This window comes from Phocoena phocoena, chromosome 12 (assembly GCF_963924675.1).
Source record: "Phocoena phocoena chromosome 12, mPhoPho1.1, whole genome shotgun sequence".
Taxonomy (NCBI): domain Eukaryota; kingdom Metazoa; phylum Chordata; class Mammalia; order Artiodactyla; family Phocoenidae; genus Phocoena; species Phocoena phocoena.
The window spans coordinates 56,929,047-56,944,460 of record NC_089230.1 but is presented as its reverse complement, the minus strand read 5'-3'; the positions used below and the strand labels follow the sequence as shown (position 1 = coordinate 56,944,460).

The window sequence follows — 15,414 nt, the reverse complement described above, 5'->3', positions numbered from 1 at the left end:
TGGCCCTCACTATGCGTTAGGTGGGCATCTTAAGGTTCCTTCCAACTACAGAAAATTTTTAATTTACCCTAATCCTTATTTCAATAAAGACAGTGGTTTAAAACTCTAAATTCCTATAAATCCCTCAAGTTGACTGTATTATAATTACTAGTTTACTTTTGCGTCCCTGAATCCTAAGCTCCTTGATAGATAAGGCTGTCTCATAATTATGAATACTCCCCTGGAAATTTTAACCTTTCACTCTATAGTATATAGTTTAAAAGGCATCTATTTTTGAACTTTAGTGGATTAAAAAAAATAACAAAACTATACCTATTTGTTTTGCAGCCTGCAATATATCTTTTAAGTCTTCATTTACACTTTGTATTTCACTCTTCTCCAGCTTTTCATTCAAAAATTTTACAATCTTCATCCATGTCAGGTCCAAACCTACAGTTTGTTCATGAAGTTTAGACCGCTTCAACTGAAACAGACAGAATAATACAGAAACATACTGATTAAAGATTTTCTCAATTCTATCATTTATTACATATATTTTGCATTACATTATACAACTTGGCACTACCCACAAGAATTCAAAATTGTATCTACTCACATCCAAATTTACAGCTCCCAGAAGGAGCTTTATTTAACTGTGATTTAAAAGAATCTCATTTGTTTAAAGATATGTTTTTAAAAAGCTTCTTTTTTTTACAGTTTAATCACAATGAATACTCATTATGAAATAATTTTCATACGGCAAAGTAAAAAGCAAAATGTCCAACATCCAGATAACAATCGGTAACACCCCACATACCTCTTTTCCATTTTCCTGCTCACTTTTTTTTTTAATTTATTTTTTAAATTTATTTGTTTGTTTTTGGCTGTGTTGGGTCTTCGTTTCTGTGCGAGGGCTTTCTCCAGTTACGACAAGAGGAGGCCATTCTTCATCGCGGTGCATGGGCCTCTCACTATCATAGCCTCTCTTGTTGCAGAGCACAGGCTCCAGATGCGCAGGCTCAGCAGTTGTGGCTCATAGGCCCAGTTGCTCCGTGGCATGTGGGATCTTCCCAGACCAGGCCTCGAACCCATGTCCCCTGCATTGGCAGGCAGATTCTCAACCACTGTGCCACCAGGGAAGGCCCCTCCTGCTCGTTTTTAACATAGCTTAAACCATACTTTATATAAGAACTTTATGTGATGCGTTTTGATGAAAGGCATTTAAAGAAAATAAGACTCCTATGACAGGTTCAATATATTCAAATCAGTATTGCTTTCCTAAGTCTGATCCTAGAACAAGTTAGGCATCCAGGAGATTCTTATCTATACACACACTTTCCTTGAGACTATAAATCTTTCCATTCTCAAGAACTGACACAGAAAGCAATAAAAATTTTACTTCATATCATTGGACTTGATCCATGGATTAAACTTCATCATGTCTTGTGACCAAATGAAAAGTAGCGGGTCTGACAGAAAACTGTAATTTTCCTCTTGGTTCTATTGACAATATTCCTATTACTTTCATAATTCACTATTACTTCCCTGCCTCAGTTTTCTAAACTGAAATGGAGCTAATTAATCTGGGTTTAAAGGGAGGAAAACAGGCAAATATAGAGATGAAATAAGACTGGCCCTAAGTTGAATTAAGTTGTTATAATGGGTCATAGGTACACAAAGCTTCACGTTACTTTTCTCTCTCTTTTGTATATGTTGGATATTTCCCAAGATAAAAAATTACATTAAAATGAGGCTATTATATCTGCCACTTTCTTCCCTCAGAGGGGGAAAATGTGTTTAAAAGCCTACAAAAACAAATTAAATGACATGGGATGAGCATGTCGTCCTTATAACTTTCAAATTTTAAAATCTCCTGTTGCGTCTCTTATATAAAATAACTTGTAGGGCTTCCCTGGTGGCGCAGTGGTTGAGAGTCCGCCTGCTGATGCAGGGGACGCGGGTTTGTGCCCCAGTCTGGGAGGATCCCACATGCCGTGTAGCGGCTGGGCCCGTGAGCCATGGCCACTGAGCCTGCGCGTCCGGAGAGTGTGCTCCGTAACGGGAGAGGCCACAACAGTGAGAGGCCCACGTACCGCAAAAAAAAAAATAAATAAATGAATAAATAATAACTTGTAAAGGGCCTTGGTTAGGCAAAGAGGAAATAATTCAAGTTTAAGGTAGCAATATTAATTAACTGTATAGAATATATCCTTATTTTAATTGCTGTGAAAATGCAAAATAGCTCCCATCATAAAGAAGGTTAACTGTTTTGTGTGTAGCAAAATTCTGTATCATCATTAGAGGAAAAATCTACCTAAAGACTGTTACAAATCTTTTTTTCCTAGTATCAATCTTTCAGTGAAGCTATTAATTGTAAAACTGCATAAGGGCTTTAAGCAATAAAATTCCAACCTACTAGGAAACAATGTTAATATTCTACAAGAGTCAAATAAGGAGTCAGAAAAGGGACTGCTGTTTTTTAAAAAACAGCATAGGGCCAGTTCCTTCATATACTATATTAAATGGCTCATTCCTTCATATGCACAGTTCATGGACCTTTAGGCCTATTACATCCACAACCAATTATAAGGACAAGACAGAAGTGAATTATGAGACCAGCTACAGAGTTTAAAAGATTAATATTCACATTTGATAAGAATTTGACCACAGATCTGAAAACTTACTCAGATGATCTAGAGGTAAATTACTGGATTAAATTACGAAATTAATTGAGGCAGGTATCTTAGGAACAGAAAAGTTAACAAAGGATTCAATATCATAGTTCTATTTGTTCTCTTTCACAATAAACTTGTAAGTGCTTAAGATAAGTATTCCCACAGCAAACATCAATATGCACATTCCCCTTCTTGGTATAATACCAAAAAAGGTAAAAACTTTCCATTTTTAAAAATGCACACAAGGACTTCGCTGGTGGTCCAGTAATTAAGAATCAGCCTTCTAATGCAGGGGACGCGGGTTAGATACCTGGTCGGGGAACTAAGATCCCGCATGCTGCGGGGCAACTAAGCCTGCGCAACACAACTAGAGAGCCCAGGCACCAAACTACTGAGCCCGCGTGCCACAACGAGAGAAGCCTGTGCACCACAACAAAGACCCAATGCAGCCAAAAACAAACAAAAAAAGCACACAGAATTGAGAAAAAGAATGCCAAATATTTGCCCAGGTCTTATGTTTATAATGGTTTTCATCTAAAATGTTTACCTGTAAGTCAGTCACTTCTTCATTATAATTATCTTGCTTGGTGACATTTGAAAAGGAGCGCAAGGCTCCTGTGAGACGAGGTAAAGCCATCTATTATTCAATCAGCGATCCATACAACGAGAAACCCGAAAGTGAAACAAAACAAGATGATATTTATCTGTAGAGAGGAGGTGGGAGAGGTAATTAACTTCAACAAATTAGCCTGTATAAGAAAAAAAGAAACTAATTAGTTAAAAAGCAATTGCTACCAATGTTGAAAAATTCTCCTGACACATTTTCTACCCAAGTAGTTTATTTAATAATTCATTGGCTTATAGGTGAAAAAGAAACAGACAAAAAAAAAACCCACTTGTTTGTGGGTACTACCATAACATTCCTTCAAAAGAATTCTACCAATTCCTAAGTACAGGTGTCAAATACTGTATTACTACAGCCAATAATATTGAGAGAGATAAAAGCACCTGCCCATCTTTTCTCCAATTTCATTTTACACTCACTGATTTCATTTCACATTATCCCTTACTTTCAGTCTCACTGGCTTTTTCTCTTCTTAAAGTATCAAGCATGTTTCCACCTACTTGCATTTGCATTACTTGGAATGTTCTTCTGATCCTCATACAGCTGACTCCTTGACACAAAAGTCTTGGCTTAAAAGATGCCTCCTGAGATGGGGCCTTTTTTGACCACTCAATGTTAGACAGGGCAGCTACCCAGTTACTGTCTATCATAGTACAACATTTCAATTATTTTTATAGGCACTAATTAATATTTGACATTCTCTTATTTATTTACTTATTTATATATTGTCTTACCCCACAAAGAGTAAGCTTCATGACAAAAAAGACCTTCATTTCACTGATCTCCCCTAGCAAACAAAACAGTACTAAAATATTTTTGGCACTCATTAACTATTTGGTTAATAATAAAAGGAAGAAAAATGGAGAAAAGGAGACCATGGTAACAGGGAGACTGAAGAATGAGAAAAGAATTAGAGCAGCTGAGGAAGGGGAGAATTCCCAGGGAAAGAAAGAAGTCAGGTTAATCTGACCTAATCTTGTTTATATGCTAACAACTAAACAACTAATCTTTTGGCAAATAGACTTTATATTTACTATGAGGGGAGTCCTCATCTATGGAATACTCTTAGAGGGTTATCCTGGTTTAAGATAGCTTATTACAACAAAACTATAATGTTTATAAGGCATGACTGCCTGGAGAATGTCACATAAACTATGTAAGTCCCTAGGACAGTTCTCAAATAGGGATGACTCTGCCCCCGTTGGGACATTTGGCAATATCTGGTGACACTTTGGGACATCACATCTGGGGGGTTGGGTCTGTACTACTGTTTTCTGGTGGGTAGAGGCCAGTGATGCTGCTAAACGTACTATAAAGCACAGGACAGCCTCCTCACAACAAAGAATTATCTAGCCCCAAATGTCAATAGTGCAGAGCTTATAAAAACCTACTCTAGTCTAAAATAGAGATGTTTTATAACCCAAACACTTCTCACAGTGTGAAATGACCAACAAAACTCAATTAAGAGACCTCACTAATTGTTTGGGCCAAAGAGCATGTGTCTATTGTGAGACTGAAAGAAAGAACAACTAGGGGGACATATAGGATGTCTCAGACCACTCCCTGTTTCTGCTCTTCTTGATTGCATATACCCTTTGAAGTTATTACAAAGCTTAATACTTGGAAAAATCTCTGGCTCCTATATTAGTGTAATTAGATATAAAATAACTGTATGAAATGTTTAACAAAATAAGAGAGAATTTAAAAATAATGAATAATAATAAAATGACTAGGCAAAAAAAAAAAATGACTAGGCAAATTTGAAAATATAACTTTTAAAAATAAAAATACATACTTGTTAAATTAAAAACAATCAATATATAAGTTAAACAATAGATTAAATACAGTGAAAAATGGTGACCTGAAAGAGAGATCTGAAGAAATAACCCAGTATGCTGTTACAACTAGACAAAGTATACATTAAGTAGATCAAAGAGAAACAAGTCCAAATATATCGATACTCACAATAAATGTAAATGAATTAATCTTAACACCCAAAAGATTGACAGACTGAATTACTAAACAGCAATCAAGTAAACACTAGAGCTATACCTAAAATAGGACAGAGAAAGGTTGAAAGTTAAGAGATAGAATAAGATCCTCCTATAAATAATAACCAAAAGTAGCGGTAAATAATAACCAAATAAACAATAATAATATTTGGTTAAATAATAACCCAAAGTAGCTGGTGGCTATATCAATAGTATCAGATCAGACAAAATAGACTCTAAAAACGAAAGGTATTATTAGGGATGGGGGGAAAAAAAGAAAAAACACTTCTCTACATAATAATAAAAGATACAGCTCACTAAGAAGGTATAAAACTTTTGAATTTGCATGCCCTGATGGAATAGCCTCAAAATAATTAAAACAAATAGACCTCCAAAAGAAAGTAACAAGTCCAACATCAAAGTGAAAGTTCAATAATTGATTAACTATTGATAGGTCAAATCAACAAAAATTCAACAAAAAATAGGGAACTTGAGCCGTGAAATTAGTAAATTTAACCTAACATATATGAAGATATATATTCTTTTCAAGTACACTTGTAACAATTTTAAATGGTCTATGTATACGAGGCCATAAAGTAAATCTCAACAAATTTCAAAAAGTAAGTATCATATAGATCAGGGGTCAACAAACTTTGCAGAAAGAGAGTAAATACTTAGGTTTGGCAGGCTACACGCAGTCTCTGCTGTATAATCTTTGCTTTCGTTTTTTTTTTCTTTAAAAAAACAAAACAAACAAACAAAAAAACACCATTCTTGGGCTCAGGGTGACCAAATTAGTCTGCTGACCCCTGATATAGCTCATATTTTCGGAGCAAAATACAATTAGATTAGAAATCAGAAACACAAAAGATTAAAAAACATAGATGATTGCATTACAAATCTGTAAGGAAATGGTATGAGAATGGCTGGGGCAAAAAACGGATGGATTATCCACACCACACTGAAGAACTTTAATCAGAAAAGTAAAATGATCCAATTTGCAAATAAACTCCCTAGCTAGCTGACTTCAAATTTCAAGTATCCATTGGGAATGAATTTAGGAGAGCATTTCTGGAAACGAGATGATTCCGAGAACCACATCTGGATTTTTCTAACACTAGATAACATACTTTCTGGAGCATCTGGAAGAAGAAATGAAAGTAGGAGTCAGTGGACAGCAAAGAGACTCTCAAACTTTAGTGTGCATCAAAGTCACCGGAGGGCTTCTCAAATTGCTAAGCCCCACCACCCTATTCTTCACCTCCAAGTTTCTGATTCAGCAGATCAGATGGCACTGTGATGGGGCACAAAAATTTTATATTTCCAACACATTCTCCAGTGATACAGCAGGTCAAGGACCATACTTTGAGAACCAGTTTTAGAGATAGTATCTTTTATTCTGAAGCCACCATTCAATTTTGTCTCAAATCAATAGTAACCAAGGAGTTTCCGTCTACACTAAGAATTCGGTGGCTTGAGTTAGGTTGCACAATCTGCTTCCCAGCAGTCTTTCTCAGCAAGGTCTTACTGAAAGTGAACTGAATGACTTTTTTCTCAATTCTCCTACAGATGGAACATAGCTAATATCATCCATTGAGAAGTAAAGCATACAATGTATGCCTTAGGGCACTGGAGTTTAAATTCTCTACCTAGATTGAGAGAATTCTATTCAAAGACAAGAACGCTATTCATGATGACTAACATTAAGTCAGAAGTCTTTAAAGAAAGGTCTTGACACTAAACTGAACAGTATTCTGCCTCGGAACCTACTTTTTAACCTCACACGTTAGTGCTTTCAAAATGTAGAATCAGAACAAGAGACATGGGATATATGGGCTATTCTGCCTCAGGCAAGGTCTTATGAATTAACAAGTATTTGGGACCACTACTTTCATCATTTTGACATATCTCACAATAATCTGAATGTCCTGTCCCTCTCTTTAAAAAGCAGGCACTAAGATTTCATTGATTTTTACTCTAATTCACAAACCTAACAAACCCTAACAAAACAAGATACCGCTCACACTGAAACTCTAAGAAGAGATCTAACAACGGGGCCTGGTAATGAGGTCACACTGTTATACACTGCACGAACAGGAAACTCTAAAGCTTCCTGAGGGCTCATCAAAATCATCAGTATGAATTATACTTGTCAAAAAATGAAGTAAAGCACATTACTCAGTTTTCTAATTTGGTTTTATCTATTTTCTTCCTCCAGTTAAATGACCAACACTGTAAAATGTAACAGCTCATTTCCTCATAGTCACCTATAAATCATTTATTCACGAATACTTGAGTATCTCCTATCTAGTAGGAACCGTGCTAGGCACTGAGTATAAATAAGGCTTACAGAACTCTATTCTTCAAAACTCACTGTATTCTGTACCAGTAAAAAGATCACCAACATTTAAGGGTATCTGAAATGTATAAAGGTCAAAATGAGAAAGCCAATTTTAAATCTTTGGTTATTCATTTAATCAGCAAATATCTATAGATCACCCACAATATATTAGATACACTGCAAGGATCTAGAGATTAAAAGAATAAAATTTTTGGTATGACTGCAGCTGCCCTAAATAAGTTACAAGTTTACAGTATTGTTGAAAAGAAAGAAAAATAGTTGCAATAATTGTGTAGATATAACTGCAGGAAGACAAGGGAGAAAACACCTAAGAGGGTGAGAAGGAAGGTAGATAAGAAGAAAGGAAATTGAGATTTAAAGGACTTGAATGAGCTGACCTGGTGGGGAAGAAAAGGTTATTCCAAGGTACAGATATAAAGAAGAAAACTAAAATAACAGATTACTGCTTAAAAAATCCCTATATAATAGTGCATTCGGACACTCATGAAATAAGACTAAAGATGTAAGCAGAGATCCAACAACATGTCTCAATTTAAGCATTTTTTATCCTGATAAAAAATTTAACATATTGTACAGAAATGACTCAAATATAAGTGTAGTGAACAGATGAAAGGTGGGGTCAAATTGAAGACAAGCAAACCAGTTGGAAAGTTTTTTCAAGAAACCAGGTGAGAGACAGAGGATACAACTGAGGCAGGGAGAGGCAGAAAAGGATGGATCTGAGAGATACTTATATTGGGGAGATAGAATAAATTCACGGGACAGGATGTGAAGATCAAGGGGAAAAGGGCAGGACACCTATATTTCTGGTTCAGGAGAAGTAGAACAGCAGAGTGTATGGGTACAGAGGGCATACTGGAAGATGAAAGATGATTAATTCTGCTTTGGAAAGTTTTGATCATGGGCCATCAAGTGGGATAAACAGTTTGGGGCTTCCTATCACAGGTCTGGGCTGGAAGTACAGAATTTAGTGTTATCACTTCAACGTAGTTAAAATCATGGATGAACATATTCCTTTAAGTCAAATTATTTATATATATAAACCTGTGGACCCTCTCCCTAAGAAAGTAGACATATACACATATAAACATTTTGTAATTCATTTCAGAGGCTGCATGAATGTCATGAAACCTATCCATGTACCCCAAAAAACCTCTTGAGAGTAGACAGTACAAGGCCAAGGACAGAGTCCTAAGAGATCAGAAAAGAGCTGTCATATAAAGAAAGTGGTATCACATGAAAAAAGAAAGTTTCAAATGTCATGCTACAGAGTCCAGTGTACTTAGCCACTCTCAAGTCTTAGATGACTTTAGTACACATAGTTTCAAAAAAAACGGTCAGTGAAAGAAAATTTCAGTGGGTGAAAGATAAATGGAGGGCTTCTCTGGTGGCACAATGGTTAAGAATCTGCCTGCCAACGCAGGGGACATGGGTTCGAGCCCTGGTCCGGGAAGATCCCCCATGCTGCACAGCAACTAAGCCCATGCACCACAACTACTGAGCCTGCACTCTAGAGCCCGCGAGCCACAACTACTGAAGCCCGCACACCTAGAGCCCGTGCTCCACAACAAGAGAAGCCACTGCAATGAGAAGCCCGCACACCACAAGAAGAGTAGCCCCTGCTCGCCACAACTAGAGAAAGCCCGTGCACAGCAACAAAGACTCAACGCAGCCAAAAATAAAAATAAATTTATTTAAAGAAAAGATAAACAGAAAGGGAGGAAATGGGGAAATAAAATGGGTACTAGCTACTCTTTCAAGGAACTTGGTTGAAAAGAAAAGAAGAGGCAAGAAATAGTGAAATGCATGCGGTTGAGAGTTTTTAGAAATACAGGAGAGAGTTGAGCACAATTCTATAATCAGAGTAGAGCCAATAGAGAAAGAGAGAGGTTGAATAACCAGAAGAAAGACTATGACTTAGGGGAGTAGGGTCCCTGAGAATGCAGGAGAGAGAATCATGGTTCTAGCGATAAGACTTGGATGGAAGGATGAACATGGAGGGATGGATGAGTCAAAGTGCAGGTATGTTTCTAATATGGGAAGCAGAAGGTGAATGGGGGAGAAAAAATATGGTAAAAGAGAGTTCCACCAAAATGACTCCTATTTTCTTTGAGATCTGCCAAGACTATTCAAAAGAAGATGAGATGGAATTTTTAAAGACAGAGGCAAAAGTTTGACCTTACCACCAAAAATGAGAGGAAATTGATTAATAAACCATAAAAGGATTTTTCAGGTGGCAAATGAATGTTCATCTCATACCGGAAACCATAAATTTAGAATGGCAACAACCTGGCAAAGGAATGAAGGTTGGTATTATAGAGGGTTAAGGCTTTATAACACAGGGACAGTAGGAGGACAGTGGAGCCTAAATGATGCAAATGAGTAAGTGCTGGATTTGAGATCCAAAGGAAAGGAAAAAACATTCACCTAGGAGGTCTTAAAGATACAACGTCATAATGTTTATGGTTAAAATTTCTGATATATAAGACACAGTGAATGCTCATCAAGATAAACTGGCCTGCAAAGCAATTGTTACCACAGTAATTTCTATTCCACATTTAGCGTGGCCTACTAAATGACAAATGCACACATTAAAAAGATCCCTCAGAACAAATACAATTGCTAAAAGACTGAAACCCTAAAAGTCAATTTTTTCCTGTTGGCCTGAAGTACCCCCCACTATGGTTATCTGAATGAATCTTTACAGTGATTAGATATATGTACAGATAAAAAGGAACTGTCTTGAAGAAGTTAACTGCCCTTTTTAACATTCAAATAGGGAAGATAAAAATTTAACAGTAATGCATTTCCCTTTGTGAAATGATATTAACCAATAATGAGTAAGTTACAATTCTAGTACACATTATTTTGAAGTATCACATAAAAAATTGTAAGATTTATTCTTCATATTCCAAATCTGTGTTTCTCAAGTCTAAAAAGGGTCTAACAGATTGATAGCAACTTTAGGAAAATATAATTACAGTATTTTTAATTATAAAAAATTAACAAAAACTCCAGAAGAGACAAACCATATATCCTAATGAGTATAAAGCCAAGCAATTACTTGTTGGTGCTCATGGATACCAGGTAATTATTAGGAAGAAAAAAAAAAAAGTAAAAGGGATATAATGTAGGTAAGGAATAAAAACACTGAAAAGACGGAGTAGCCTATGAATGGAGTAAAAATTAGAATTTAAAATTTTAATACTTAAAATAAAATTATATGCCCACAAACCATATCATTAAAAAAAGTAAGCTAAAATATTTATATTTTAATTCACCAGTTTAAAAAATCGAGCTGTGGGCTTCACTGGTTGGGAATCTGCCTGCCAGTGCAGGCAACACGGGTTCGAGCCCTGGTCTGGGAAGATGCCATATGCCACGGAGCAACTAAGCCTGTGCGCCACAACTACTGAGCCTGCACTCTAGAGCCTACTCGCCACAACTACTGAAGCCCACACGCCTACAGCCCATGCTCCGCAACAAGACAAGCCACCACAATGAGAAGCCTGTGCACCGCAAGGAAGAGCGGCCCCTGCTCGCCACAACTAGAGAAAGCCCACGTGCAGCAATGAAGACCCAACACAGCCAAAAATAAATAAATTTACTTTTAAAAAGTTTAAAATATCAAGTTGTGATATAGTTTACACTGTTTAGATCAGAATTCAGAAAACATCAGCCTTAATAGCCTTAATATATGTAAAACATTATATATATAATCCTCTACTATGCCATTTCAAAATGGGGTGGTTTTTTTCATGGTAAATCCTAAAGAAAATTTTAACTTAATCGTATTGAACTTGTATTCCTTACTTTTATTGTACTTTATTGCCACCAACTGGTTAATGTAGTGGAATCACATTACAGGTGCATTTAATTATTTGAATCAATCAAACATAGAGGCCAAATATAAGGCACAGACAGACATAAACAGTAATACTAGAGATTCTGCCCACTATTTCATGTACTCAATACATGCTCTAGAGTGAATGGGGGTGAGCAACAAGAATATGATGCTCTCTTAATCTGTTTCAATCACTACATGCATAACAAACTAAGAATCTTGCTGCACTGCATGACTCCAATGTTTAAAACTAAGCTCCCGGGCTTCCCTGGTGGCGCAGTGGTTGAGAGTCCGCCTGCCGATGCAGGGGACACGGGTTCGTGCCCCGGTCTGGGAGGATCCCACATGCCGCGGAGCGGCTGCGCCCGTGAGCCATGGCCGCTGAGCCTGCGCGTCCGGAGCCTGTCCTCCGCAACGGGAGAGGCCACAGCAGTGAGAGGCCCGCGTAACGCATAAAAAAAAAAAAAAAAAAAAAAAAAAAAAAAAAAAAAAAAAAAAAACTAAGCTCCCTTTTAAAAAAATATACAACATGGCCATTAAACACAAGCCAACTTTTTCATCTGGTGCACCCTCAGAAACTGTGATATGTTCCAAGTTTGGAGGAAAAACGTGGCTGCATACAACATATTGAGAGACAGTATGTTGTGACAACCTGGTGTCCTCCTAAAGAATTTTCAAGGGAAATTTTAACTATTTATAGTTTCCAGCTAACAAGTTCACTTTAGATCCTAACTCATTCTTAAACATGAAGCAACTGCTCTTGAATAGTTTCCAATCAAATTAGAAAACACACTCAGAGCATGGAGAACAGAGAAAGAAAGGGAAAGATGATTGAGTATATACATATATACTTTTTGTATAAATCAAAATCTATAATGGCTTGTTAAGAATAAAATTTATCTAAATGAGATTGTTGTTCTCTAACTCTTCCCTCCAATTACTTACTTATATCAACTCCAAGTTTCCCATCCAAAGGTGGGGGAGAAAACCTAGCCAGGCTCATAACTATAAGCCAGAGTCTACAGAAGACCCCCATGGTTATATTAATTTTAACAAAGGATAAGAAAAGTTTTCTTTTAAATGTTCTTGCGAAAATAAGAGGCTAGAATAACGTATCAGCACAGATGAGAACAAGAATAATAAGAAAGAACATCCCACAAGGAACAAACCAGCACACAATATTGTAGAGAACACATGGAGGAGACCCACAACATATGAGGCAGCACATATTTCCGTTCCAGTGAAAAAGGTCTGGGGCCAGGTTAGCTGACAAAGGCAACATTCTCATTCCATCCCAATCTATGGGCCTCTTAAAGACAGACCCAAGGAATTTGTGCCTGTCCCCTAATAAGCCCTGAAAAGATTAATTTGAATTGAAACCTCTCAGGAGGTACCCTCATACACCAAACCAAAGCTCAAGTGATGCTCTGGAGCAAGTCTTAGCTGTTTAGAGAAGAATTATCATGACTTTGTACACTTACTTGTTCCTCTGTACCACAATTATACGGAACACCACTACATTCCCGAATATGAGCTCTGGTGATCTTTTAGAAATCTGATGCAAGTTTTTATACTCAAACAACTAGGATTATATACTCCAAATCCAAAGAAGTATTTATCAAAGGATATGATGGCTTTGATCTTTACTCACTGTTTTATGCATAGTGAATTTTTTTTTAACATCTTTATTGGAGTATAATAGCTTTACAATGCTGTGTTAGTTTCTGCAGTATAAGAAACTGAATCAGCTATACATATACATATATCCCCATATGCCCTCCCTGTTGCGTCTCCCTCCCACACTCCCTATCCCACCCCTCTAGGTGGTCACAAAACACCGAGCTGATCTCCCTGTACTATGTGGCTGCTTCCCACTAGCTATCTATTTTACATTTGGTAGTGTATATATGTCCATGCAACTCTCTCATTTCAACCCAGTTTACCCTTCCCCCTCCCCGTGTCCTCAAGTCCATTCTCTGTCTGTGTCTTTATTCCTGTCCTGCCCCTAGGTTCTTCAGAACTACTTTTTTTTTTTGATTCTATATATATATATGTATTAGCCTACAGTATTTGTTTTTCTCTGTCTGACTTACTTCACTCTGTATGAGACTCTAGGTTCATCCACCTCACTATAAATAACTCAATTTCGTTTCTATTTATGGCTGAGTAATATTCCATTGTATATATGTGCCACCTCTTCTTTATCCATTCATCACTTGATGGACATTTCCATGTCCTGGCTATTGTAAACAGTGCTGCAATGAACATTGTGGTACATGACTCTTTTTGAATTATGGTTTTCTCAGGGTATATGCCCAGTATTGGGATTGCTGGGTCATACGGTAGTTCTTTTTTTAGTTTTTTAAGGAACCTCCATACTGTTCTCCCTAGTGGCTGCATGAATTTACATTCCCACCAACTGTGCAAGAGGGTTTCCTTTTCTCCACACTCTCTCCAGCATTTATTCTTTGTAGACTTTTTGAAGATGGCCATTCTGACCAGTGTGAGGTGATATCTCATTTTAATTTTGATTTGCATTTCCCTAATGATAAGTGATGTTGAGTATCCTTTCATGTGTTTGATGGCAATCTGTATATCTTCTTTGGAGAAATGTCTATTCAGTCTTCTGCCCATTTTTGGTTGTTTGTTTTTTTTTTGATATTGAGCTGCATGAGCTGCTTGTATATTTTGGAGATTAATCCTTTGTCAGTTGCTTCATTTGCAAATATTTTCTCCCATTCTGAGGGTTGTCTTTTCATCTTGTTTAAGGTTTCCTTTGTTGTGCAAAAGCTTTTAAATTTCATTAGGTTCCATTTGTTTATTTTTGTTTTTTTTGTTTTTTTTTTTTTTTAATTATTTATTTATTTATTTATGGCTGTGTTGGGTCTTCGTTTCTCTGCGAGGGCTTTCTCTAGTTGCGGCAAGCGGGGGCCACTCTTCATCTCGGTGCGCATGCCTCTCACTATCACGGTCCCTCTTGTTGCGGAGCACAGGCTCCAGACGCGCAGGGTCAGTAATTGTGGCTCACGGGCCCAGTTGCTCCGCAGCATGTGGGATCTTCCCAGACCAGGGCTCGAACCCGTGTCCCCTGCATCGGCAGGCAGATTCTCAACCACTGCGCCACCAGGGAAGCCCTATTTTTGTTTTTATTTCCCTCTCTCTAGGAGGTGGATGAAAAAGGATCTTGCTATGATTTATGTCATGAGTATTCTGCCTATGTTTTCCTCTAAGAGTTTTATAGTGCCTGGCCTTACATTTAGGTCTTTAATCCATTTTGAGTTTATTTTTGTGTATGGTGTTAGGGAGTGTACTAATTTCATTCTTTTACATGTAGCTGTCCAGTTTTCCCACCACAGCTTATTAAAGAGGCTCTCTTTTCTCCACTGTTTATTCTTGACTCCTTTATCAAAGATGAGGTAACCATAGGTGCATGGGTTTATCTCTGGGCTTTCTAACCTGTTCCATTGATCTATATTTCTGTTTTTGTGCCAGTACCATACTGTCTTGATTACCGTACCTTTGTAGTATAGTCTGAAGTAAGGGAGCCTGATTCCTCCAGCTCCATTTTTCTTTCTCAAGGTTGCTTTGGCTATTGGGGGTCTTTTGTATCTCCATACAAATTGTGAAATTTTTTTTTCTACTTCTGTGAAAACCGCCATTGGTAGTTTGATAGGGATTGCAATGAATCTGTCAATTGCTTTGGGTAGTACAGTCCTTTTCACAATGTTGATTCTTCACAATATTGATTCTTCTCTCCATCTCTTTGTATCGTCTTCAGTTTCTTTCATCAGTGTCTTATACTTTTCTGCATACAGATCTTTTGTCTCTTTAGGTAGATTTATTCCTAGGTATTTTATTCTTTTTGTTGCAATGGTAAATGGGAGTGTTTCCTTAATTTCTCTTTCAGATTTTTTATCATTAGTATATGGGAATGCAAC

General features: G+C 37.1%; 1 protein-coding gene across 2 annotated transcripts in view; it reads right to left on the bottom strand.

Annotated features, from left to right (window-relative positions):
- Positions 1 to 3,291, bottom strand: part of ASCC3 (activating signal cointegrator 1 complex subunit 3) — a 311,309-nt gene extending 308,018 nt beyond the window's left edge. For both annotated transcript variants that reach the window (XM_065888766.1, XM_065888768.1), the window contains exons 1-2: positions 3,202 to 3,291; positions 313 to 463 (exon numbers count right to left, since the gene is read on the bottom strand). In XM_065888766.1, coding sequence (XP_065744838.1) covers positions 313 to 463; positions 3,202 to 3,291 — 241 coding nt within the window. The remainder of the gene's footprint in view (positions 1 to 312; positions 464 to 3,201) is intronic.
- Positions 3,292 to 15,414: the final 12,123 nt, after the last annotated feature.